Source organism: Orbicella franksi, chromosome 7 (genome assembly GCF_964199315.1).
Source record: "Orbicella franksi chromosome 7, jaOrbFran1.1, whole genome shotgun sequence".
In the NCBI taxonomy this organism is placed as follows: Eukaryota; Metazoa; Cnidaria; class Anthozoa; order Scleractinia; family Merulinidae; genus Orbicella; species Orbicella franksi.
The window spans coordinates 24,958,969-24,983,280 of NC_138151.1; the positions used below are offsets into that span (position 1 = coordinate 24,958,969).

Genomic DNA, 24,312 nt, shown 5'->3' on the forward strand with positions numbered 1-24,312 from the left:
GCTAAAGCAAGTATTCACAGCAAAATCAAAGGTGTTATGAGCAGTACTATGCAAATCAAGCCTAGTTAATTTTTTTTCCAGAAGCTTCATAGTTATTTGAGACTGATGGTGTTGCATTGAGGAAAACATCTGCTGAAAACTTTGCGTCTGCTCTTGTTGCTGCTTAGTTTGTTCTAGCAAGATTTTCATCATATCCTGAAGTAGTTTGCTCGACTGATCTTCCCGTTTACCCTCAACTTCAACTCGTTGCTTTTGCAGCTGCAATTCTTCCTCTTTCCATTTTTGAACAAGATCATTTTTTTCGCGCAAATACGCAATTGTGTCACCTCCACTCTTGCGACTTTTTTGCTTTGGTTTCACAATCTCCTCCTCTTCATTCCGCTCCCTTTTCTGTGTTCTGCCCAAAGCTTTCTAGAGCTTTGTCTCTTATTTAAACTACTTTTGCGTTGTCAACTTTCTTCTTGTAGTTTTCCACGGCGTCTTCAGCTGCAGCTTCTTTTTCAGCTATTTCTTCCAGAATCTTTTTCACCTCACTCAAATCACATTCGATTCCAATTGCCTTCTCTTCTTCTTTCATCTTTGCTTTAAATTTCTCGCTCAGCAGTGTATATCTTTTTCTAATAGCACGCTTACTGACTTTGAATCGGGGAAGCTTCAGGCCATTCAGATTGTTTGCATTTTTTCCCCAGATTTGGCCTCTAGAAATGCTTCATTTTTTGTACTTAAAGGATTCAAGCACTAAAATTTCTTTACACAAGCAGTTGTTATGTCATTATGCAGCCGTAATGACCACGGGCCGATTACGAATTATGCAAATTAGGAAGAGCCCGACTCTGAAAATTCAAGCGCATTGAAGGGATGAAAGCCGATTAAAATCAGTAAGAGAATGTAAGTAGCTAAAAGTTTAGAGATATTTCTTTAATAAAATTTATATAGATGACTTACCAGCCGGTAACCTCGGCGGGCACTGGTGAAAAACAATCAAAGTTTGCCGAGTCTTAAGAAAGCTAAAATCGCTAAGTGAAAAACACCATCGGCAGATCTGTCATGCATCCTGAGCGGAACACCACGAAGAAACTTATAAGTTATCATCTCAGTCACAACAATTACCGAAGTATTGAACTCCGTCAAAGTTCTCATCAAAAAGATTCCCTCGCTTTGACACAAGCAAGTGTAAATCAACTTCCAGGATCATCAGACGTAAACATGCAATCGGGCGGTTTCTGTCGGTAGCGGTGTTTCTGATAACTGCAGACGTTCAGAAGGCTTGAAAAGTTATCCATAAATCCCAGAATGAAGAAGGCGAAGATATGTTGTCGAAAGCGATTACGAAGATCGAGTTAAGCTTATTTTGAGCAGTGCATTCTGAAGCATTAGTATTTTCTTTCACCGAAAGACGGTTGGTTTGGACAATTTTGAAGCACTTGCAGTCTTTTCTATATGCGTTGACGTTTCGCCACAAAAGTCGGAAAAACTCCCCCATCAACTTGTGGTACCACGTACTAAAATACCTTTTTGAGGCTGTGACAGTCAGTTTTCCCGTAAAGAAATGAGTGTTTTTAACGGAATACGTAATACAGTGGTGAAGTTCGCTGACTGTGTAATTTTGCCCTGGGTTTGAGACGATGAATGAATCGGTAAACGCGCGCATCGCCGGATGTAAATTGACAACTTCCGCTCGAATAACTTTTTTTTTTTATTGATGAACCATATGATAAACAACCTAATAACCTCGACCGTTCGGTCGTTACGGGAAAATCTCAAACCTCGGCCTACCGCATTGACCTCGCTATCGCTCGGTCAATACGGCAAGGCCTCAGTTGGAGATTTTCCCGTAACGACCTCACTCTGGGTCATTAAGTAGTTATTATTGCACAAAATATTAGAACCTGCTTTGGGTGGACACCCTGTATTAAATGGACACCATTGAAGTCCGCTTAATACAGGTTTCACTGTACTGGTAAATAGCTTCTCTCGTGCGATATTCCATGGCTATCTCACTCGAGACCATGGCAAAACCATTATATCGGCTGGAGGAACTCGATCAAATTCTTGAATTCATCGATTGAGCCTAATCTCTACTGATGGGTTATAAAATCTTTACATTTACTGACTCCTTGTAATGCATGCAACCTAACAAGAAATAATATTTATTATTTATTTTCCTGAAAAGTCAAAATGGAGAGTCCCAAAAAGTATGTAAATGTGAACATATAACAAAATAAAGCACCAGTCTGAGTTTCTATAAACAGTCCAGCCCCCTGTGGTGTTTAATAATTTAAAAAAATGACTCGGTGAGCAATTGCTTCGATTGTAACCCGATTAAAGTAATTGCACTCAAACAGTCTTTGCCAAGCAGATTTTTCCCGCTTCATAGGAAAAATCATAGAAAGGGGTTACAGATTTCTTCGATATCAAGAAACCTAAATCCACAGAGAGCAGGATGTACCAATTTATTAAACGAATATGAGATGCATATGCTTTAAAGCATTTTTAACTGATTGCACTGTACATATTTCGTAGCTGTATAAACAAAAAAAAGCATCAAGTTTCCTTACTGTTTGCCATGTAAGTACTTTTAATTTGGCAGTGAAAAAATAACCGTTTTGTATGAAAACAAATTTGTCGATATTTTCGCTACCAAACAATATGTGCGTCATCATATTATAACAATTAAGAGTTAAAGTCGTTTACAAAAAGACTAGTCTAGATTAACAGATTGAATCTCAGGCTCTGTGTTTGGTTGCGTATTCAGTTCCAAGTTCCGTTTTCTACAGAACACGTTTATTTTTCTTTTTACTTCCTCTTTGATGTCTCTTTTAAAGTAGGCGTATGCAAACGGATTTACGGCAGAGTTAGCAATCAGGAAGAGCCGACGAATCATCTGGAATATTTCCGTGTCTTTGCATAGCTTCAAAACATTTTTACACATTGAATAATAAACTTCCAATGAATAACAGACAATAAAGAGGAAGGCAACGAAAAGAATCATTTTTAAACCCGTAGAACTGCGCTTATTTTTGACCTTTGTATTGGATCTTTCTTTCGATTTGTTCCTGTGCTGTAATTTTTGTCTTCTAGCAATGATACGTATGCGAACAACAGCAAATAAAATAAGTAGACATGGAAGTACTTCAAAGATGACCAGCAGTATGGGCAGAACAAACTCTAATGTTTTTCGTTTATGAACGTAGTAGAGTGGAATGAAAGCAACATCCCGCAAAACAACCACAACAAGCCATGAGAGTGTTATCCATACCACCACAGCCCTCTCAGACACCTTGGTTCTGTGATAAATGGGCGACGTAATTGCGAGATAACGGTCGACTGCCATGGCGCACAGATTACAAACTGATGAGTAAATGAAGATCCAACGAAATGATTTCATGAAGCTGGTGCAACAGGAAAACCAACGCTCGCAGAAAAACATAGGCGGATACAAACTTAACCCCACAAGGAAATCAGCGACAGCAAGAGATATGATGAACCAGTTGAGCTTACTTGAGCGCAGACGTTTTCTTGAGACGATGATGACTATTATGAAGCAGTTGCCAAACAACGTTGTTATTGTCAAAATCCAAGCAAAGATCGTGAAGAAGGTGGGAGACATCTTTTTTATGTATCACGTAGGTTGTTTGTAGCGAAAGCTATAGCTAGAGATCTTCCCGGATATCGAACAAATATGCAACTTAAGAACAGCTAAAGCTGAATCAAGCAGTTTCATTTTCGTGGTTTCAAAACCTCCTTTTATGGCAGTGTCACAGATATGATATGGCCACATTTGGAGTACCAGGACAATAGATTTGGATCTATTTAAATAATAATATCAAGTTACATTTATTACATTCGCAACAACGATTTATACTAACTTCTACCAGCAACACTGATGATAGAGCATTTGACTCATGTGACCAAATATGGCATTATTTGTTCGCCATCTGGAGCCCTTGCCTAATCTTAGTTCAAACAAGGAGCTATTTTCAAAAGAAATTTGTTTCGTTTCGGATATGATTTGTTTGTTTGGAAATCCGGGGAGACCTGGCTTTAGAATAAGCTGCACGAGAAGCTGATGGGCGCCATTTCTCATTATTATATTAATGAATAACTCTTTGTCTCAGGGTTGTTTTGCAATGTAATAACTTTATTAAATTCTACGCCTGGGATAATCCATAGACGGATCGCAAAAAGCAATTATTGGTGACTTCATTGTTTACATTTTTCCTCATTAACATAAGACTGTGCGCAGAGAAGGCATCATGCTAGATATAAATTGACTCCAACTGTGAATTACTAATAAGCGAAGTTTTTGGCTCTTTGGATGTATTATTCAAGGAGAAATTGGACTTCAAAAACCACAAAATGTCTGGGCTGTAAAAGTGTTAATGTGGTGGTCATTTATTCCTTGTAAAATTTTGAGTTTTATACCCGGTTTGCGCAAAAGGCGTTCAGTATATCAGGATCAGATTCCTTGGGACCGTGAATGGTGCTAGCCCTTTCAATTTTCAGAACCGATATTTTTGTAGCTTGGTCAGAAACTGAAACGTTTCTGCTAACTGAATGAGGGAAATATTGTAAACAAAGATTTCCCCATATGGAACTAAGCTCTTCAAGTTTCGTTTAGTTTAAAGCTAATAATAGTTCGCAGTAAAGCTACCCCAAGTTTCCTTTTTTTTACTTTTTGAACTTTAGTTTTTGCTCGGGGGCGTGCAGGGTTGAAGAGCTTCTCGTCAGATCGAGCACGCAACAGGATGCCTTCATCAGCTGGGGGTCACCAACTTCGTTTGAGAGATAAAGCGTGAGAAAAACTGCCCTGATTTTGAAAAATTGGCACGCGTGATTCAGTGTACAGGGGTTTATAATTGGAAATATCGAAGGTGAGTCAACGGAGGCAAACGATCCTAGTCACATTTTGTGGAAGCTAGTCTTTTGCGTAAATGATTCTTAGTGTTGCCATCCTTTATGTAGGACTTAACCCTGGAAGAGGCCTTTTTAAACCGCCGCACAGCTAAACAAAGATTTGAAAAGAACGGAATTCGACAGTACATTTTGCAAAAAAATCAAACTTCTAATTGATAGCTTTTCTTCATTTTTTCGCTGATCGTAGAAAATCGGTAGAGAAAATGATCCATCAAACGCAAAATAGGGGTCACCGAACGTCCATAATCGTTTATTCCAGGCAAAGCTATAGCTATGGTTATCTTCCCTATTATTGCTCATTTTATGACGGTAATGAGCGCTCGATGGATGACGTAGCGTGTGAATTTGCGTGCGCAGTAAGGATGCGCAGAAACAATTAGCGCGAACGTCCTTAAGGTATCAGTGTGCACAAAATGACCATTATTCTTTGGCGCCGCTTAACGGTCGGACGTTTGACACAGACCCCGGTGAAGCATATATTTTTTGAAAGCTTAAGAGTTGTACAATACGAAAGTTTATAATCCATCAAATATTTTGGTCTAAACTCGTCACGTGACTGAATATGCCCAGCTAAAACGGGGAATATTTGAGTGATATTCTCCAAGCATTGGTTAGAATCTGATATCAAACGTCTTCCTCGTCCAGTGCAAATAGCTTCCCCTGCTCGAAGAAGGAATCTTTGTCGCTAGGAAGCTAACGCATTAGCCCGAATGTTTTTGAAACCTTTTTCCCCTGGCTTTTTCCGCCGTGGTGCTTTCATCGCACTTGCAAATGGACACGAACTCCTGGGTTTCCTCGACGACATATTCCAGCTTAAATTCAATAATCTACAAACGGAGAACGTTCAGAACAGCTCTTCGTTTACCAAACACAAACGTTTGACAATCGTTCAACGCGGCAATGTGCCACGTAACTTTTTTATGCAAGTTTACTTCTCGTGACTACTTGTTGACATTTACCAATTAGAGCTACTGAATGTGAAGAAACGTTTTTCGTTTATATCTTTGTTTAGAACCAATCTTTTTCCGTAGAATGTTTTTGAATGAAAGATCGCAATAAGATATATCTTAGTCCAATTCTGGCCCTCTCTCTCTGTCACGCAACTTAAGTGAGAGAGGGTCCAGGGACAATTGTCTGCGCATGCTTGTAATTTTAACTAGTTTCCTAGATAATCGTTACTGCGCATGTACATTGAGATAAGACGAAAACGAAAACAGAAGGGAAGCGATGGCCGACGTCGGCAAAAAGAATTCCTAATTCGATCGTGTTTGTTCCATGTTTGGTTAGTTGTCCCGAGATATTTCCTCATCTTCAGAAGAAACAAATGCTGCGAGCGTCAGGCGTATTCTTGAAATGCAGAGGAGTTATGGTTGATTCAAAAACACTGGATACGGGAGAGAGGGGAGCGAGAAAAGGCTAAATCTTGGGTAATTACGATGATCAGCTGGCAATATTTTTGGCATTTGTTCCGACTTGAATGATTTATGGGCCCTTTTTAATTTACTTATTTATTTTTTTAAACAGGTTAAATGTTCGATCCTCTATAATTAAAGCAAAGTGTCCTACGACAACAGAGATTTGTTTTAAATAGGGATAACTGTATACTGCAGTGCTAGAACTGGCCCTTACTCATTAAAGAACAAATCATAGTTTCAGCCAGCATTAACATTAGCATTAACAGTCTCACTGCAACAAAAAGCAGTGATACAGTTTACAAATGTTTACGAGTATCTTTCAAAGTCAGGCTCAATTCCTTTCAAGGTTCCACTTACGAGAATGTCCGCTTACGGAAATTAGTAAATACACTCATGGGTGGGGGGAACTGCCATATAAAAAAGACAGGGTGCGCGTCGTACCTTTCAGGGGTTAAAAAGTGGTTTTGACACCTCTTAGGGTGTTCAGCCTGAAAAGGTCCACAACTTTAGCAGTAGCTATGGCGAAAAAATATCACAGAAGATAATGTGTTGTTTCAGAATTGGTACTTGTTAAGATCACGAATACTGGTTAGTATTTCACGTTCTTCCCCGGTCACGCAAAACCTTGAGATCACGAACAATAATTCTTAAATTCAAGTCTTACGAAAAATGAAATCAGCTAAACACGCATCACGAGAATAACCCTGTACGACTCTCACTTACTGTAAATGGGATAAAATGGTAATACATTGTTTATGTCGTGGAGTACTTTGAATATTCCACTCCGCGCTTGATTTTTCTTTTAATAAACAATGTTCTAATGGATCATGTATCCACTGATAAATCGCTTCGCTTGTGAGATATTCCATGGTCATCTAACTCGAAATCATTGCGTGACTATTATACTCTGTATGGACTTAAAGATCTTGAATTAATCGGTTGAGCCTAATCTCTACTTATGCCTTATAAAATCTTTACATTTACTGACTCCTTGTGATGCATGCAACCTAACAAGAAATAACATTTATTATTTATGTTCTTGAAAAGTCAAAATGAGGAGGCCTAAAAAAGTATGTAAATGTAAACATGTGACAAAATAAAGCACCAGTTGGAGTTTCTATACACAGTCCAGCCCCCAATGGTGTTTAAAATGACTCGGTAGGAAATTCCTTCAATTTTAACCCGATTAAAGTCATTGCACTCAAACAGACTTTTCCAAGCAGATTTTTCCCGCTTCATAAGAAAAATCATAGAACGGGGTTACAGATTTCTTCGATATCAAGAAACTTAAATCCACAGAGAGCAGGATGTAACAATTAATTAAACGAATATAAGATGCATATGCTTTAAAACATTTTTAACTGGTTACACTGTACATATTTCGTAGCTGTATAAACATCAAAACATCAAGTTTCCTTACTGTTTGCCATATACGTACTTTCAATTTGGCTGTGAAAAAAGAAAACCGTTTTGTATAAAAACAAATTTGTCGATATTTTCGCTACCAAACAATATGTGCATCATTATGTTATAACAATTAAGAGTTAAAGTCGTTTCCAAAAAGACTAGTCTAGATTAACAGATTGAACCTCAGGCTCTGTGTTTGGTTTTACATTCAGTTCCAGGTTCCGTTTTCTACAGAACACGTTTGTTTTTCTTTTTACTTCCTCTTTGATGTCTCTTTTAAAATAGGCGTATGCAAACGGATTTACGGCAGAGTTAGCAATCAGGAAGAGCCGACGAATCATCTGGAATATTTCCGTGTCTTCGCATAACTTCAAAACATTTTTACACATTGAATAATAAACTTCCAGTGAATAACAGACAATAAAGAGGAAGGCGACGAAAAGTATCATTTTTAAAGCCGTGGAACCGCGCTTATTTTTAACCTCTGTATTAGATTTTTCTTTCGATTTGTCCCTGTGCTGTAATTTTTGTGTTCTAGCAATGATGCTTATGCGAACAGCAGCAACAAAAATAAGTAGACAGGGAAGTACTTCAAAGATGACCAACAGTATAGGCAGAAAAAACTCTAATGTTTTTCGTTTATAAACGTAGTAGAGTGGAATGAAAACAACACCCCGCAAAACAACCACAACAAGCCAAGAGAGTGTTATCCATACCACCGCAACCCTCTCAGACACCTTGGTTCTGTGGTAAATGGGCGACGTAATTGCGAGATAACGGTCGACTGTCATGGCACACAGATTACAAACCGATGAGTAGATGAAGATCCAACGAAATGATTTCATGAGGCTGGTGTGACAGGAAAACCAACGCCCACAGAAAAACAGAGGAGGATACAAACTTAACCCCACAAGGAAATCAGCGACAGCAAGAGAAATGATGAACCAGTTGAGCTTGCTTGAGCGCAGACGTTTTCTTGAGACGATGATGATTATTATGAAGCAGTTGCCAAACAACGTTGTTATTGTCAAAATCCAAGCAAAAATCTTGAACAAGGTGGGAGACATTTTTTTACGTATCACGGAGCTTGTTTGCCGCGAAGGCTATAGCTAGAGATCTTCCCGGATATCGAACAAATATGCAAATTAGGAACAGCTGAAGCTTAATCAAGCAGTTTCATTTTCGTGGTTTCGAAACCTTCTTTTATGGCAGTGTCACAGATAATTTATGGCCACATTTGGATTAGCAGAGCAATAAATTTGAATCTATTTAAATAATAATATCAAGTTACATTTATTACATTCACAACAACGATTTATGCTAACTTCCAACAGCAACATTGATGATACAGCGTTTGACTCATGTAACCAAATATGGATTTATTTGTTCGCCATCTGGTGCCCTTCCTTAATCTTAGTTCTAACAAGGAGCTATTTTCAAAAGAAATTTTTTTCGTTACGGATATTATTAGTTTGTTTGGAATTCTGGGGAGACCTGGCTTTAGAATAAGCTGCACGAGAAGCTGATGGGCGTCATTTCTCATTATTACATTAATGAATAACTCTTTGTCTCAGGGTTGTTTTGCAATCTAATAACTTTATGAATTCTACGCCTGGGATAATGCATAGAGGAATCGCTCAAAGCGATCCCTGGTGACGTCATTGTTTACAGTTTTCCAAATTAACATAAGACTTTGCGCAGAGAAGGCATCATGCTGAATATGAATTGACTCCAACTGTTAGGAGGCTGTCTCTGTAAAAACCGACCACTGATTTTACTTCGAAAATTCGATTTTTCTCAGAAGCTGGGATTTCGAAGCCCTTATCTAGGCAATCACTAAATTGAATTTTATTTGATTAAAAATTCTAATTGAATTTGTCTATGAGTGGTTGAAGTTCGGTTGGCTCGACACAAGTTTCGTGCATGTCGAAACAGGAAGAATAGCACATATTGCCGGCGCTCTAAAAAAAATTAATATTCCCTCAAAAGACCCAATTCTTTTTTTTTTTTTTTTGTTTCTTTTTTTTTAACGATAGATATATCATAGCAGTTGGTTTAAAAAGAGGATTTTCTACCCGCTCAATCGAGTTTTGGACCAAACACGAAAATAGCTCTACTTTGAAGGCACGTTTTCCAAATGTGGCACTTTTTTGAAACTGCTGAACTACATGAATAATGACCCTTAATCTAAAACAATAATAAAATTCGTGTACTCGTTAGGTTTTCAAAACTAACGACCGCTTAAAGTTCAGAGAATTTTGAAAATATTCCAGTGAGTAACTAACATACTCGCCCTCGTAAAATGCTCCGGTAAATTTACGTAAATCTCTTACCTGGCTTCAAGATTAAATTTTTGGTCCTTTGTAGCGATCCTTGAAACCTAGGTAGCATTAAAACTGCCAGCTTTTCCTTCCAGCTGTAGGTTTGCATACAAGGTACATTTATACGTTCCTCATCTGTGTCGAGCGTGACGGTCACATACTTTGATGTTCTTTGTATTACTGACCATTGTTTTCCTCGAAGCTGGTTTAATCATGTAGCGTCCTATTGAAAGGTTTGTAGAAGCAATCTTCAGGCCAACTCACGGCACACATACATGTATGAACAGTAAACGGTGATCCGGGGATCCAAGGAAGGATTGATAAATGCCACGGCCATTTTGTGTCTTAGTTCCCAATCTGCCCGTGAGTATCACATCATTGATGTAATCGACAAGTTTGCAACGGATGCGAAATGCTCGTTCTCGGAGTTGCAAAAATCTAGCTGTGGTGATTCCGTGGTTCGCCATTTGCCGTGCGGAGATTACTGGAATGCAAAGATGACATTACAGGTCACTTACAAAGTTGCCATCTTTCCAAGCTCGTCGGAAATGTCGAAGAACACGATCTATTATTTATTATTATCGTGTAATCGCCCGGTGACTTTAATTGGATAAAAGATCAAATAGCGTTTTCTGCTATCTGTGATTTTACACACAACTGTGCTAAATTTTTTATAGATCAAAACTAAAGGAGCCGACATATCTTACATCCCTAGTTCTTGCTACGCACAAGACTAGCCCGTCTAGAAGAGGGGCTCTTATTAGGAAGGATGCTCTTTTTCTTTTGGAGCATATATATCTGAATGTGGTGTAATAGTTTAATGAAGCATAACAGATGCTGTAACTCAAGAACTGTAACGTGATAGCAGATCTGATAGTCATAACGTTCAATATTACGTTAAAAGCTCCATGATATACTCATCTAATCTAGTCTGCTTTCCAGGAGTAAACGGGGGAGGAATAGGGGGCAAGAAAATGCAAAGAAGAAGGAACGCCTGCAATAAGAACCAGGTTTTTTCTTATTACGCCCCGCCAATTTCGATGTAATCCGATTTAATCAACTGTCGATTACTGTCAACAGGTTTACTAGTCGGAAACTAGCGCTTACCGTCTCAGCATAACTGTCTTCCTGCGGAAATTTAGTTAAGTAAAATCATTTTCCGATGGGAAAACCTTAACATAACAACCGTGACGTTATTTTAGCGTGTAAATATCCTCCCTCTACTCTCACGAAGAGTTAGACAATAGGGAGTAAAAAGAATGAATACGGTTGCAATAACTTCTGCAGGCTCTGTGGTAGCGGGTCTGGTGCAAAAGTAGAGATCGCCTTTTGAAATTTTACCAAGAAACTCCAGAAATTGTTTTGGCTAACTATTGTTCTTCCACTGGATTCACTTTAATTCAAACGTATTTGCAGAAGTTGTAGCTGCAAAATCAAAAACACCGCAGAATTATATTGTGCTATAAAGAGGGCTTAAGACGGCTTTAACCTCAAACAATGCCATCACCGCTTCGGTTACGAACTGTGAGGCGAAGGAAGATAGCCAGTATTTTATACTAACGTATAACACCGGAAAATTGGAGCAATCAGGAGAAGGATGCCCAGTGATTCCATCTCCTAGACATTCAAAGATACTTCTCATAGGCGAAATAACGAGAATCGACGCACTCCCGTTAACTTCATAGTTCTTGGCACGAGCAAAGATTTGATAAATGGCTATAGATCAGACTTTCCCGTATCTTAGAGGCAAAACCGCCAGCTTTCTCAGGTAAAAGTGCTGTCTCGGTCGATTTTTGCTAGGGTTTCAACGTAAATTTACTCACGCTAGCTAGCGAGATTTTAATGTCTCAAAGCCCTAGCCGATACAACTTCATCCGCGACTGTGGTTGGTTGTTGTTGTTGTTGTTGTTGTTGTTTTTATGAGAATGTGCTACCAACAATTAATAAGTTACTCATTATTAGCCAATGGGAATTTTGCGTTCGCCAGGGAATGCAGAAATGAGCAAAGTGGAGTTGCTCCTTTCTCCCAGTCCCCTTCTTCCATTCGCGCTTTGCCCACCCCTCTCCCGTTTAACGCCAGCTACGCAGGTTACATCTAATCAGTCCATTCTATGTCTATGTCTTGGATGCTACTTTAACTTCAGAGGCGCTTATTGAAATAGGGGTGCTTTGCACTACAAGGAGCCGGTGCTTTTAGGAAGGAGGGCACTAAACCAAATCATCTCGGGTATTCGAAACGTAGAGATAGTTAAATCCACCCTAGTCTATATCCTTAGCAGTATGGTCAAATTGTTTTCATTTGCACTTCAAGTGAGTCCTCGTTTGCGCATCTCCTAAACCCAGTTGCACCTTAGTACCCTGGTCCCAGAGGGAGAGAGAAGAGAGGTTTTTCTCTTCTCTTGATTTTTCTCTGCATGAGAGAGCTGCGAGAGAGCCGCGAAGCGGTGAAAACACGAGTCGCGAAGCGGCGAGAACGAAAAACCTCTGGTTACCTTGGACTTGAATCTCACTTTCATGCAGACGCCAAGGTCAGAATCTGACCCTTGGCCTCGGATTGGTTGATATTTTTACAAACACGCAAATCAATATGATTGGTTCGTTTGATTGGTAATGCCGAGAGGACGGTGGGGATATCTGTCACTGCACTTCTTGAGGTAAATTTTGCCTATCTCTACCAGGGAAAAAAATTTGTTTGCAAAATACTTCAGTTCTCAGTTTATACACGTTCAAGATTCGCCTGTGTTCGACATGGGTTATGTTTCTGACAGTGTCTTCGAAGAAATTTTTACCTCGGTACTCGAGGAGCGTTTTCAAGAGATTGAAAGTGTCACCAAACATCAAAAGAAAACCTTTCTCGCAGTCATAAGCTTAAATCGCAACGATGTGTTCGCCATACTGCCAACCGGACAGGGAAAGTCAATTATATTTTAGTTGCTCCCTGATGTCTGCAAATACCTGTACCTGTCAAGCCAGGCGGTGTTGGACACGACTCGCAAAGTATGCCAGGAGAAATTTTCCCTGAAGTTCATTTTCATCTGATCGCTGAACGGCAAACATCTCCACGCGCTTATGGAGATGTGAAAATAAGACTTATAGGACGTTCTCTGGCATTCGATGCTGAAAGAAATCTCGAATGACCTCCATATGAAATGTTCCGCAGGCCAAGTAATAGCTGTAGATGACTTCTGCTCGATTCACAAAGCCACCATTTTCAGTGCTGAACAGATGATTTTAGGAATCGAAGCTTCGCGGTTCGTCGAATCTCTACGGTTGAAAGATAAATTATTTCCGTTTCTGACTTCTTCGAATTCGATAATAACTTGCCGGAATTGAACTAACCTTCCGCACCATCCTTCTTAGATATCAGTGTATCGCTGGCCAACTACATGGTTGTTGACAGATATTATGGTTTCGTTCGACGATAAGAGAGCTGAGATTAGTAAAACCTACAAAGAAAAGGGTCGATAATTCGAAATTAAAGCAATGTTTTGTCCTTGAAAACTTGTGTAAAGCTTGATTCATCGAGTTTCGCCCGCTGCATTTCCTTATTAACCAAAAGGAATCATAAACAGCTTACTAATGAGCTATGGCTCTTTCAAAATAACAAAAGTAATTGGCAATAAATGGAATTAAGAAACTAGAAGCTTAATGGGAGAAGTAGGGTATGTTTTGCTTCAATGTAAGTGGTAAAAAATAATTGTATTCGTCCCTCTACCAGGACACACTTCCAGCAAATTATTATTATTATTATTTTTATTATACTCTTGTTCAACTTACAAATCCAAGATTAAATATGTACTGTGTGGATCTATTTTGTAGACAATGGGATAACACGATTTTGGTCTTGCTCAACTTCCTTGAATGTGCTTAAAGTAAAAGGCAAATTACTTTGCCTCAGACATTGCCACTGGCAATATCAATGTTCAAACTGATGAGAGTTTGAGATTTCTCTCCACCTAGTGCTTAGGTGTTGGATGTAACTTGTATCTGCTCTAAGTGTCCCATCCCTGGGTACTCAGTACATGTGACTGGCCATGTAAAAGGGAAAATCAGGCTCAATGGACACAAGGCTTGGTCGAGTTACACGAATTGAATGCTTTGGACAAATAATGTACCTCATGCTATTTAAAGTGGTTGCAACTAAAATTGCAGATGGAGATGTAAAAACAACTGACTTACATTTACTTGCAAATAATAATTCAATTCCAAAGTATGCCTTTTAAACTGAATATTTGCAAAGTACTGACAAGCACAACAAAAAACCAGCAAAATAGCACAAGAACCATATTCCGGAAACAGCGGCCAACATTAAGTTCACTTATGAATTAGTAAACTGAAAGATTTTGAATGATAGACAGGGTCAATTGGCAATGAATGAATAGCTCATTGGTCCTGACCTGCCTTCATTGCATGTCCTCATATCACACCTCTGCTGAAGCTTCAGGTTCAAAGTAAACTGTGTAAACTAAAAGGAGCTCTTTACCCAGAACAGTGCTATGCAGGTCATTTGAAATATCTGTCAGTTTAAAATTTATTATTTACTGCAAGTCCTGTGGTCAATAACACAGTGGTCATGTACTGATATTAACATTTTCTACATTGGCTGTTAAATAACTGTCAAAAGTAGTCTCCACAGCACTTCCTCTTGTCGACTCCTAATGACTGTGACCAACTGAATTCAGAATAATCTAGCATGTAGCTGTATCCTAGATGATCTATAATGAGATGTTTTGACTGCGATAGCTTAATTGTAACAACATTTTAAAATACAAGCAGATGCACCATATTGAACACGTGCAGTAGCTCTTAAAATCTGGGATTGCTAAGCAGCTTCCTAAGTAGTCAATTACATTATGTCATTATGTATTCTGTTTTGGTCTATTCCATTCTAAATTTGATATCCTAAACAGCACCATGCTGTAACTTTCCGTGTTTGATCACTACAGTGTAAGTGGATAAATTTAGTTCTTGGGAAATATAGCAAAGTTAATTCTAAGCCCATAGTCTTTTAAAATACCACCTGGTAATTCAGCATTTGCTTCAAACACATTGGCTGGTTCTGGGTTGACAATTATGCGTAACTATACACATGAAACGTTTATTATTTATTGATGTATAGTCTCCCACTACTACCAACATTCAAAGGAAAACAAGCATAAAGAAGTGGAAGATAAAAAATAATCAGCCATAGATGACTGAACAATAACATCCGATCCAAGAGTAGTAAACTTCTGTTAGAGATACAATTCAAGACAGGCAGTGATCATGATAGTGAAAATTCACTATAAATTAAATGATATTTTTCATGGACTAGCATTCAAAACAGGATCCAAAAATCTTGAGCATCGGCCAAACAAACGGATGACATACGCACTACAAAAAACATAACAAGAAAACAGTAAGATTTAAAAGGAACAAGCCGAGCCACAAAATTATACTCTTAAAACAAGGGTAGAAATCACACAATCACTCCCGCGAAATACCACGAACATCTGACAAATCAAGGAAAATGCTCTGACTTCAAGTCCTATTTTGACCGTTAAAACGGCGGCGCCCGCCTGGGCCCGCCGGACTCTTCTTAAAGTTCAACTCTCGAACTAAAGTTTCATGCAAAAAATATTGGGCAATACTGATCCCTGTTACCCCGCAAACGACCAAAAAAAAATACCCATGTTAAGAGCGTGTGATAAACAAACGTTTTCAACATAGCATGATTTCTATTGATTAGTTCTGATGCAAAAATTGCTTACCTGCACTTGAGGCTTGGCAAATAACTGGTCTAGATATTACACTAGCAGCTCCTAGAAAAGGTTCGTTTGATTCTCATGATGAGTGCAGAAATCGGTCGAGAAAAGACAACCTACTCTCCGTTCGTGACGAAAAATGTGTCCGCCATTGCCCTGGCTGAGACGACATATGATTGGTAGAATACTGTCACGTGAACCGTGTCCAACACCGCCTGCTGTCAAGCTATTCATACCCTCATCATGCCACAATTTTGGTTGTGTATCCCCTGAAGTCTCTGGTGAACTCTCATATCCGCGCACTGCGAAACCGAGGCATTTTTGCGGCCAGTTTGAGCAGTGAAGACGTCGACGAGAGGAATCCGCTCAAAGAAGTTTATGCCTTTGTATTAGAAAATCCCGCGCCCTTCTTACAAAACGAAAAGTGGAGAAACATGCTCCGTAGTAATGTTTAACAAGACAGAACCTTAACAATCGTTGCGGATGAAAACATTCTTGCAAACACGCGCGTTGACCCCGGGCAAGTAGGTCAAGTGATACCACTCTTCACCACTTGAGTGTAAACATTAGCGGCGGATAAGTACACTGCTACATGTACTGCTGTTTAACTGGAAATCAATTTAAGTGAAACTGTTGAAACAGCTCTGTCAAAATTGTTTCTAGCAGTTAAGGCAGGATAACGGAATATGCAATCATGTAGTACAAAGTAAAGGCCAGAGATACACCCATGTTAGTTATTTGTTAGGATTTGGTGAGCTTCTGTGTCAGGTATGGTGGAAAATAAGGGACTCTAGGTTGCAAAACAAAAGCAGGAGAAGTTCTTGCCCTGTCCAGTTCTCTGTCATAAAAACATCTTTAACATACATTTATTATATATGGCTTGTGTTTTAAGCCGATATAACGCACGCTCTGATTTTCTAGTGCATTATTTCCATTTACATGGTATATGTCGGTAAAATCGCAAAACATCCCGTGTGACAAAAAAAAAAAAAAAAAAAAAAATGAAATGCCTAATTTAAAATAATTTGAAAATGCTTAACACTAAAACGAATCTAATTCTTTACTTGAAAATTATTTTCCCGTAGTGCTCACGGGCCAATTACGGGCCTGCTAAAAGGTCCTAAAACAAAGCAAAAGAAAATTAAGAAAACCACAACTTTTTTCCTGAAAATTGTAGCGACTGAAAACGATGATTGAACACTCTGCGAGTGCATTCTATTACCCCGACGAGATAAAATTTTATGAGAATAGAGAATTGGCAAAGTTATATCACAAACGAATTGGTACCGGACAGGACAAAGGAAACAGCCAGGAAGAAACTGAAACTTTCTTCGACGAGCAAAAAAGTAAAGCACAACAAAGAAAACAGTCAGTGAAATTCGGTTAATAAGTTAGTCAATAACAAAATTAGTGTGAAGAAGAGAGCAGAGAGAGCTTGAGAGAGTGGAAAGAGGAATGCGCTCTCACTAACTAAATTCCGAATGTATATATGTAAAAGTTATTTTTATTACCGAGAAATGGTCGGGGCGAGGACTTCTATGCCCTACATTTTTTCTAAGCATTTTTTTTAAATTAGTACTATCTCACTTTTATGGAACATTTCCTTAAGTGTAAATACCACACTGGGGAATAACATCTCATTAGGATAATAGGGGTCATGTGCCCCCAACCAAAAGCAGCGGTACTAATAAAATGAAATAGCAAATCAAAATCGAAGTAGAGCTTTATTCGCCGACAGGTTTTACATGCGTAATCGTCTACTCCACATTTCGACTACAAGCATTTCACCAAACCGAACTAACTGGACAACAACAAAATAAAACGAGGAAATCTACATTATAAACACAATATGCAGATCATTACATCTGAGTATCAAACAGCAAATCCCTTCTCAATGAAGGATGACCGAATGAAAGAAAGGATAAAGAAAATTCGTTTAAGCTAAACAATTATTCACGCTTAAGCATAGATTTGTATTTTTGCCGACGGCTTAATTTAGCTTTGTAGTCATTTTTTTGGCGGTAGCTTTACCAGTCTTCAACCAAATTAACCTGGAAATTCCCCCAGCATTTCGCCAAACCGAATAAATTGAATTAACAAAACGAGGAAATACTTTGTAATCACAAGGTGTAAATATTCACATAGGAACGTCAAAAGTAAATTTAGCAAATCCTGTTCGCTTCGGCTTAAAATGGTTTGTTGGCCTATCTTGGTTCAAGAAATTTTTGCAGTCTAGGAAGCTGCTGTGCCAACTAACACAAGGAAAACTTGCCCGGCGGTGTTTACAAATACAGTTTTTTTGTTTTTTCAAACGTGAGGGTATAAGTTGACGACGAAAACCGAGAGAAAACTTGATTTGTTTACAATATGCAACTTACCGCAACAACCTCCACAAAGCCACTCACGTGTTATTGTTATGAGCGAAATTAGAACGATGTAATTTGTAAAGTGCCTCACAGCATGGCTTCAAATAAGGAAGACCTTAAAAAGGATTCCTATTGAAAAAAAGCTTATCTCGCTGAGGCAACTTCATAATTTCCATAGCAAACCGGCAGGTATATTTTGCAGGGCGCAGGTTGCAGGTTGTAGGTAGGTTGAAATTTAATTATAACTGGAAAACCGCTGGCACTAAAAATAATTTATAACCTATATACTCGCCAGGGGTTCTTACATAAAATAGTTCGCCTCTTTCACATAGTGAAAACACGATCGATCCGCTATAAGTACTTATCGATCGACGCGCTGAGACCGGTGAAATCCCTTCAAAGCCATCTGGATGGCCGCTCCACAGATGTTTCCATCGATTCCAGATTTGGCTCGGGTCTTTCCTCGACAACAGAAGATTGCATCACAAATGAAGCAAATAAATAGAGAAATGAAATAATATAAGATTTTAACCGACGGAATATACTAGCACAAGCTCAGTGTGCTTTCAGTTTGGTACTCACAGGAAAGAAACCAAATTGAGCAGATATTTCAGATGATATTTCAGATGTTTCTTCAAAAACAATAATTCATTGCAAGCTTAAAATCATAGGAATATGTTCTCCTCCCATCGCTTCGGCCGGTTTGGCACTTAGTTGGAAGCCACCTTTCTGAGCGATTGTAAACAGTGTCATGTAACAGTCACGGTAAATCTACCACCTGTACGTTTCTTTTAAGTGCCAGCGGTTTTCCAGTTATAATTAAATTTCAACCTGCAACCTGCAACCTGCAACCTGCAACCTGCAACCTGCGCCCTGCAAAATATACCTGCCGATACCAAACGCCACAACAAAAGTCACCTACTTCAAGTTGGCAATTCACGTCGGCCAGTGTAAATCTTCCAGGCAGAAACTTGCAGGAAAAGTTGTGGAGACTGAACTGAACTGATCTAATCTTTTCGATAGATCAACGAATCAACCACTTTTTTCCGCTGTGTTTTCTGTTTTGTAATTACTCTAATCACACAGTTCTCTTGTTCGTCACCTGATTTTAATCATGTGACTTTTCTTGCTCGGCTGCGTAGCATCTCGACGCGCGAATTAACTTGGGAAATTCTGCAGTCGTCGGGTATCTCGTCTCCTTTCTATAGTCCTCGTTAGCCTTACTTAACGACATTGTTCGGTATTATTTCATCTCCTTTCTCTAGTACTTGACTCGCTATAATTCACGGCATTGTTCAGTACTGTTTCGCCTCCTTCCCCAGCGCTGGCCCTCTCTCTCTTTCGCGATCGTCTTCGCTACTTCTTTGCTTGTTAATTCTTGCTTTCTGTTTCTGTTTTTTGCTTCAGTGCAATGCCATCTTAAAAACGTTAGATCAACCTCCGCTATCGTTTGTTGACATGACAAATAGAAATGAGTTTCCTTTTCTTTAAAAATCCCGCTAAAAAAATATGGCGTTCTTCCGTTCCCCCGTTCGCGTTACCGCGAGGCTCCTCTCCCCCTCACCCAGAGTCTGTACGAACGGCGTTCGCTCGCTCGCTCGCTCGTACGGTGACGTCATAACCAAATTTTCTAGGTTTGATGAGTTACCAAATTTGCTAAGGAATGGGGCTCCTCCCTGCAGCCCTTCGGGCCGCTGGAGCTCCGCTTTAATTAGTTGATCGCTCTTTCCGTAGCTCTCCAATACCTTTATACCTATGAACAATTTTTCATCAATACAGAAATGTACACGGAGAAACGGACTTTAACTTTAACTTGATGAGAAATCAAGCTGTCCATTCCAGTGATCTTCGTTTGCCCCTTCCTCGTACTAAAGAAACTAAATTTTCTTCTGTTTTAAAAGCGAAACTGAAAACTTTTTAAAGAGATTTTAATTGATTTTAATGATTTTTTAAACTTACTTTTTTTGTGTAGGTAGCAATCTTACGGATGGACTTTTTTAAAATTAGTTAATTAATGAAATTACTTTTTTTTTTTTCCTTTTCTTTTGAGGGACCCACTGAAAACCGCCTTGGCGAGCTGGGTTCCCTCATGAAATATTATTGTCATTATCATTATCGCTATCACTATCACTACCGCTACCGCTACCCACTGGCACTGGCACTGGCACTGGCACTGGCACTGGCACTGGCACTGGCACTGGCACTGGCACTGGCACTGGCACTGGCACTGGCACTGGCACTGGCACTGGCACTGGCACTGGCACTGGCACTGGCACTGGCACTGGCACTGGCACTGGCACTGGCACTGACACTGGCACTGGCACTGTCATTGTCATTGTCATTGTCATTGTCATTGTCATTGTCATTGTCATTGTCATTGTCATTGTCATTGTCATTGTCATTGTCATTGTCATTGTCATTGTCATTGTCATTGTCATTGTCATTGTCATTGTCATTGTCATTGTCATTGTTATTATTATTATTATGAGATTATTCTTTGATTTGACTCTCGTGTATTCTAATGTGAGAACCCAGAGGAATTGAGTGTAAATTGAGCATCCAGGCAATTATGAAATTATCAGTTTATCGAGTAAACGAGTCATCTGCTTTGTTCCCTTGTTGGAAAAAAACCGGCATTGAAAACTTTCGTGCCTTTTCAACAACGAAGGTAACATCTTGGTCATTTGACGGTTGGCGATTAACCCCAATGAGACCCTCTGTTTAAGGCATAAAACTCATATTGTGACTCACGTTTATGTTTTCCGTTTGGTATAGACAAACCAGAGAATGTCAAGTTAATGGCAAGTGACTCAAACATCTGTAACGGCGATATTATCAGTATCAACTGCTCAGCTGATGGTAAACCTCTTGTTCATACTTATCAGCTGTTTGAGAATAATATACAAATGCCTAATAGTGAGACCGAAGGAGTATGGCAGAGAACAATGTCAGCTCAAGGAAACTTCACCTACAGATGTGTGGCCAACGATACTGCACACACAAGTGACAAGAATGTTACAGTTACTGTCAATGGTAAATAATTTGTGGACGCTTTCAGTTATAATTACAATGATAACAGTCACCATCATGTCTGAGCACATGTACAGCACCACCAAGATGCAAAGTCACTACTTAATCAGGAGCTCTCATGTTTGTACTGAAAGATAGCAGTTTTATCACCCTACGGCCTGTTAGTTTCATTGTAGTTTCGGAACTAATGATGAAATTAAGTGTCCTCATTTATGGAAAATGCGCAAGGCCTTAGCCAGGCTTTTAACACCAACGATGCAAGTCTTGCAAGTTAACGCGCCGAAGGCTTGAGCCTCTGGAAGGCTGTGAAGGCATGTCCCCCCATACCCCGTAGAAAATAAGAAGCAAAAAACAAAAACAAAATTGGAATATCTCTTGAGGGAAAAGGAATGAGCAAATGCGTGAGCAATAAATATTTCATTGCGAGAGCGTAAGATTACATTCGTTTGCGTTAGGCTTGATTACTCTGAAAATGATATCATTTATTGCTTACAACAACAACAACAACTAGCTTTATTCGCATGACCATAAATACATACAGTGTTGCAAAAGCTTTAGTAACACTGCGTGAAAGCCAAAATATTCTAGAGTATTCTAGACTCGAATATGTGATTGTGACGCAATAGAATCCTAGAGTATTCAAGCCGCACACAACACGTGACGTACACCTGGAATATTCGTGTCGAATATGGTGCAATACGCTCCGTTCATAATCGTTCGAGGATTTTCATTAAAGTATACCACACATCTGTCGTAATCCTAGAGTATGATGGCGAACCCTTTAATTTGTAAAAAGAACTTTATAAAAGAAGGTAACAGTTCGGGTGCATAGCATTCTCCTGCAAGCAAAATTTAGACTATGAATTCAAAGTATATGCGATCTGCGCGTGTATACGTTTATCCTCGAATACGTGATCTTGACGCCAAAGCTACAGAATTCTAGAGTATTCATGGCGTGTACAACCGTGACGTGGACCTGGAAAATTCTTATCGAATATGGGCATACGCAGGAGCACGACCGTGTATTCGTTCGTTGACCAGAACTTTTTTTTTAATAAATTTTTTTATTGCAATATCTTACATTACATTACATACAAAAATTACCTACTACTTACAATGTTAAAGTAACTTACAATTTAACAATACTGACAAAACTTACAATACTAACATTATTTACAATTTGTTAATATCTTATATTACAATAATATCTTACGTTACAATTTGTTAATATCTTTCATGTTGGGGGTTAGCTACAATAGGAGGGTTTCTCATATATTAATTTCGGATTTAGATTTATGTTTCTCAATTCTAATTTTGTTTGTCAAAATCACTAAGACAGCATCGAAATAAAACTCTTCTTCTTTTCTTGAGGCAGTATACAAATAATATTTGGCTATAATCATGCAGAGGTTTAAGCCAAGATGACGTGCGAAGTTATCTGTCACGCCATATATTATTTCATTTTCATCGAGAGTGATCCTATCTCCGTTTTTGGAGCTCCACAATTAGTAAAGAGAGACCAAAAAAGCCGAGCTTCAGAACAGGTAACAAAAAGATGGGTTAACGCTTGTCTTTCTCCACAGAGGTGACATTTATCATGTTCCTTGATTGAATCTCTAAAAAGTGTCGAATTTGTGGGTAGAATGTGATGAATTATTTTGTATTGGAAAATGGCGAGTCTAGTGTCTTTGGTAACATTAAACGGAAGGTTGTAAATGAGTTGTATTGTATGTTCTTTTAGACTGGTTTCTTTCATCCTTCGTTCAGCTCTAGGCGTAAATTAACGAATTTACTCTCATCAAATAATTTAGTTACTGAGCTACAAGAGTGTTTATCTAAAGATATCCTATCCTTCTCAGAACGTTTTTCCCAAGCTTCAGTAACATTTCCTTTGAGAATATTGATCCATTTTTGAGGTACTGCGTGGCACAGACCGAAATAGTTTTAGAAGTTTGCGTTAATTTTGAACTTGCTGCAGAATTTCTCAAAAGTTAGGAATCTGTTACCTTGAAAAAAGTCTTCAATTTTAGTTAATTCAGCATCGTGCCATTTTTTGAAATAAATGGAATATCCTTCTATCTTTATGTGATGATTGTTCCAAACAATTTCATTTAATACCTGCTTTTTGGTGTTAGGAGTACCGCAGTTAATTTTTTGCTAGGCGCACAGAGCTTCTTTGTAAAAATCAATCGGTATATCAACTTTACGTAGCTTTAAGTCAAAATTACACTGCAGAAGAAACAGACCACCAACTGGTTTTAGGTAGGAAAGAGGGATATGACTCCAACTTGCGGTTCCATTACTGTCACTTAATCCTCTAACCCAAACAACTTGAAGCGCTTCATTGAAACTTAAACTTAAACAGTAATGATTTTCATGAACATATAATAAGTTTATGATAAAGCGATCAAGTTGCATCGGCTTGATTGGAAAGAAGAATATTGCGTAAATCAAAGCAAGATGAAATGAATTTTGCTAATTGAATATTGATATAATGATTTGTGGAAGTCATAAGTTCGCCGATGTCTAGTAAAGAAGATACAGTGGAATCCTGATTTTTCGAAGCTTCAAGTGGAACGAAAATTGCTTCGAAAAATCGGAGAATTCGGGAAATCGAGGGCAAAATTATAGTGTTTAACTGAGGCCGGAGGGAACGACTTTCGGTGCGAGTTATCGGGAAGTTCGAAATAATGAGGGTTCCAGAAATCGGGATTCCACTGTAACAGAGTATTTATTGCAATACACTGGAATTCCGATTTCAATTCTTAGTTTGTGACTGCCTATCATAAATTTCACTGGTTCTTTTCCCGGCTTTTACTTAGCTTGCTTGTTAGGCTTAAATAAGTGGCGGATGTATAATCGTTTTTAAAATTGCAGCATATCTATTCTCGCTACTAGGCTGTGTAATAATTTGATGGCGCCGCCGTTTTTCGGCCTCCCCTTATAAACCTCCTTGTCCTTCATGGCACGGATGCAGCCACTCTAATATTCTCAAAACCAAATATGATAATGTGCGGGTCTTGTTTACCAAATTAACATTCGTACCCGAAGAGCTTGTGTTTGTTACGTCAGACACAGTAGGATGGTTCTGGCTTTTAATGAACTCGCCATT

The 24,312-nt window shown here is 38.8% G+C and overlaps 3 protein-coding genes across 3 annotated transcripts in view; 1 reads left to right on the forward strand and 2 right to left on the reverse strand.

Moving 5' to 3' along the window:
* The window catches only part of LOC145492238 (uncharacterized), a 213,475-nt gene that overhangs the window by 93,135 nt on the left and 96,028 nt on the right, over positions 1 to 24,312 (forward strand).
* LOC145492412 (octopamine receptor beta-2R-like) lies at positions 2,644 to 7,808 on the reverse strand. The gene has a single exon (XM_081471861.1). It carries the CDS (start codon positions 3,608 to 3,610, stop codon positions 2,702 to 2,704), a length of 909 nt encoding a protein of 302 aa, XP_081327987.1. The 5' UTR covers positions 3,611 to 7,808; the 3' UTR covers positions 2,644 to 2,701.
* LOC145492414 (octopamine receptor beta-2R-like) lies at positions 7,898 to 9,721 on the reverse strand. The gene has a single exon (XM_081471863.1). It carries the CDS (start codon positions 8,804 to 8,806, stop codon positions 7,898 to 7,900), a length of 909 nt encoding a protein of 302 aa, XP_081327989.1. The 5' UTR covers positions 8,807 to 9,721.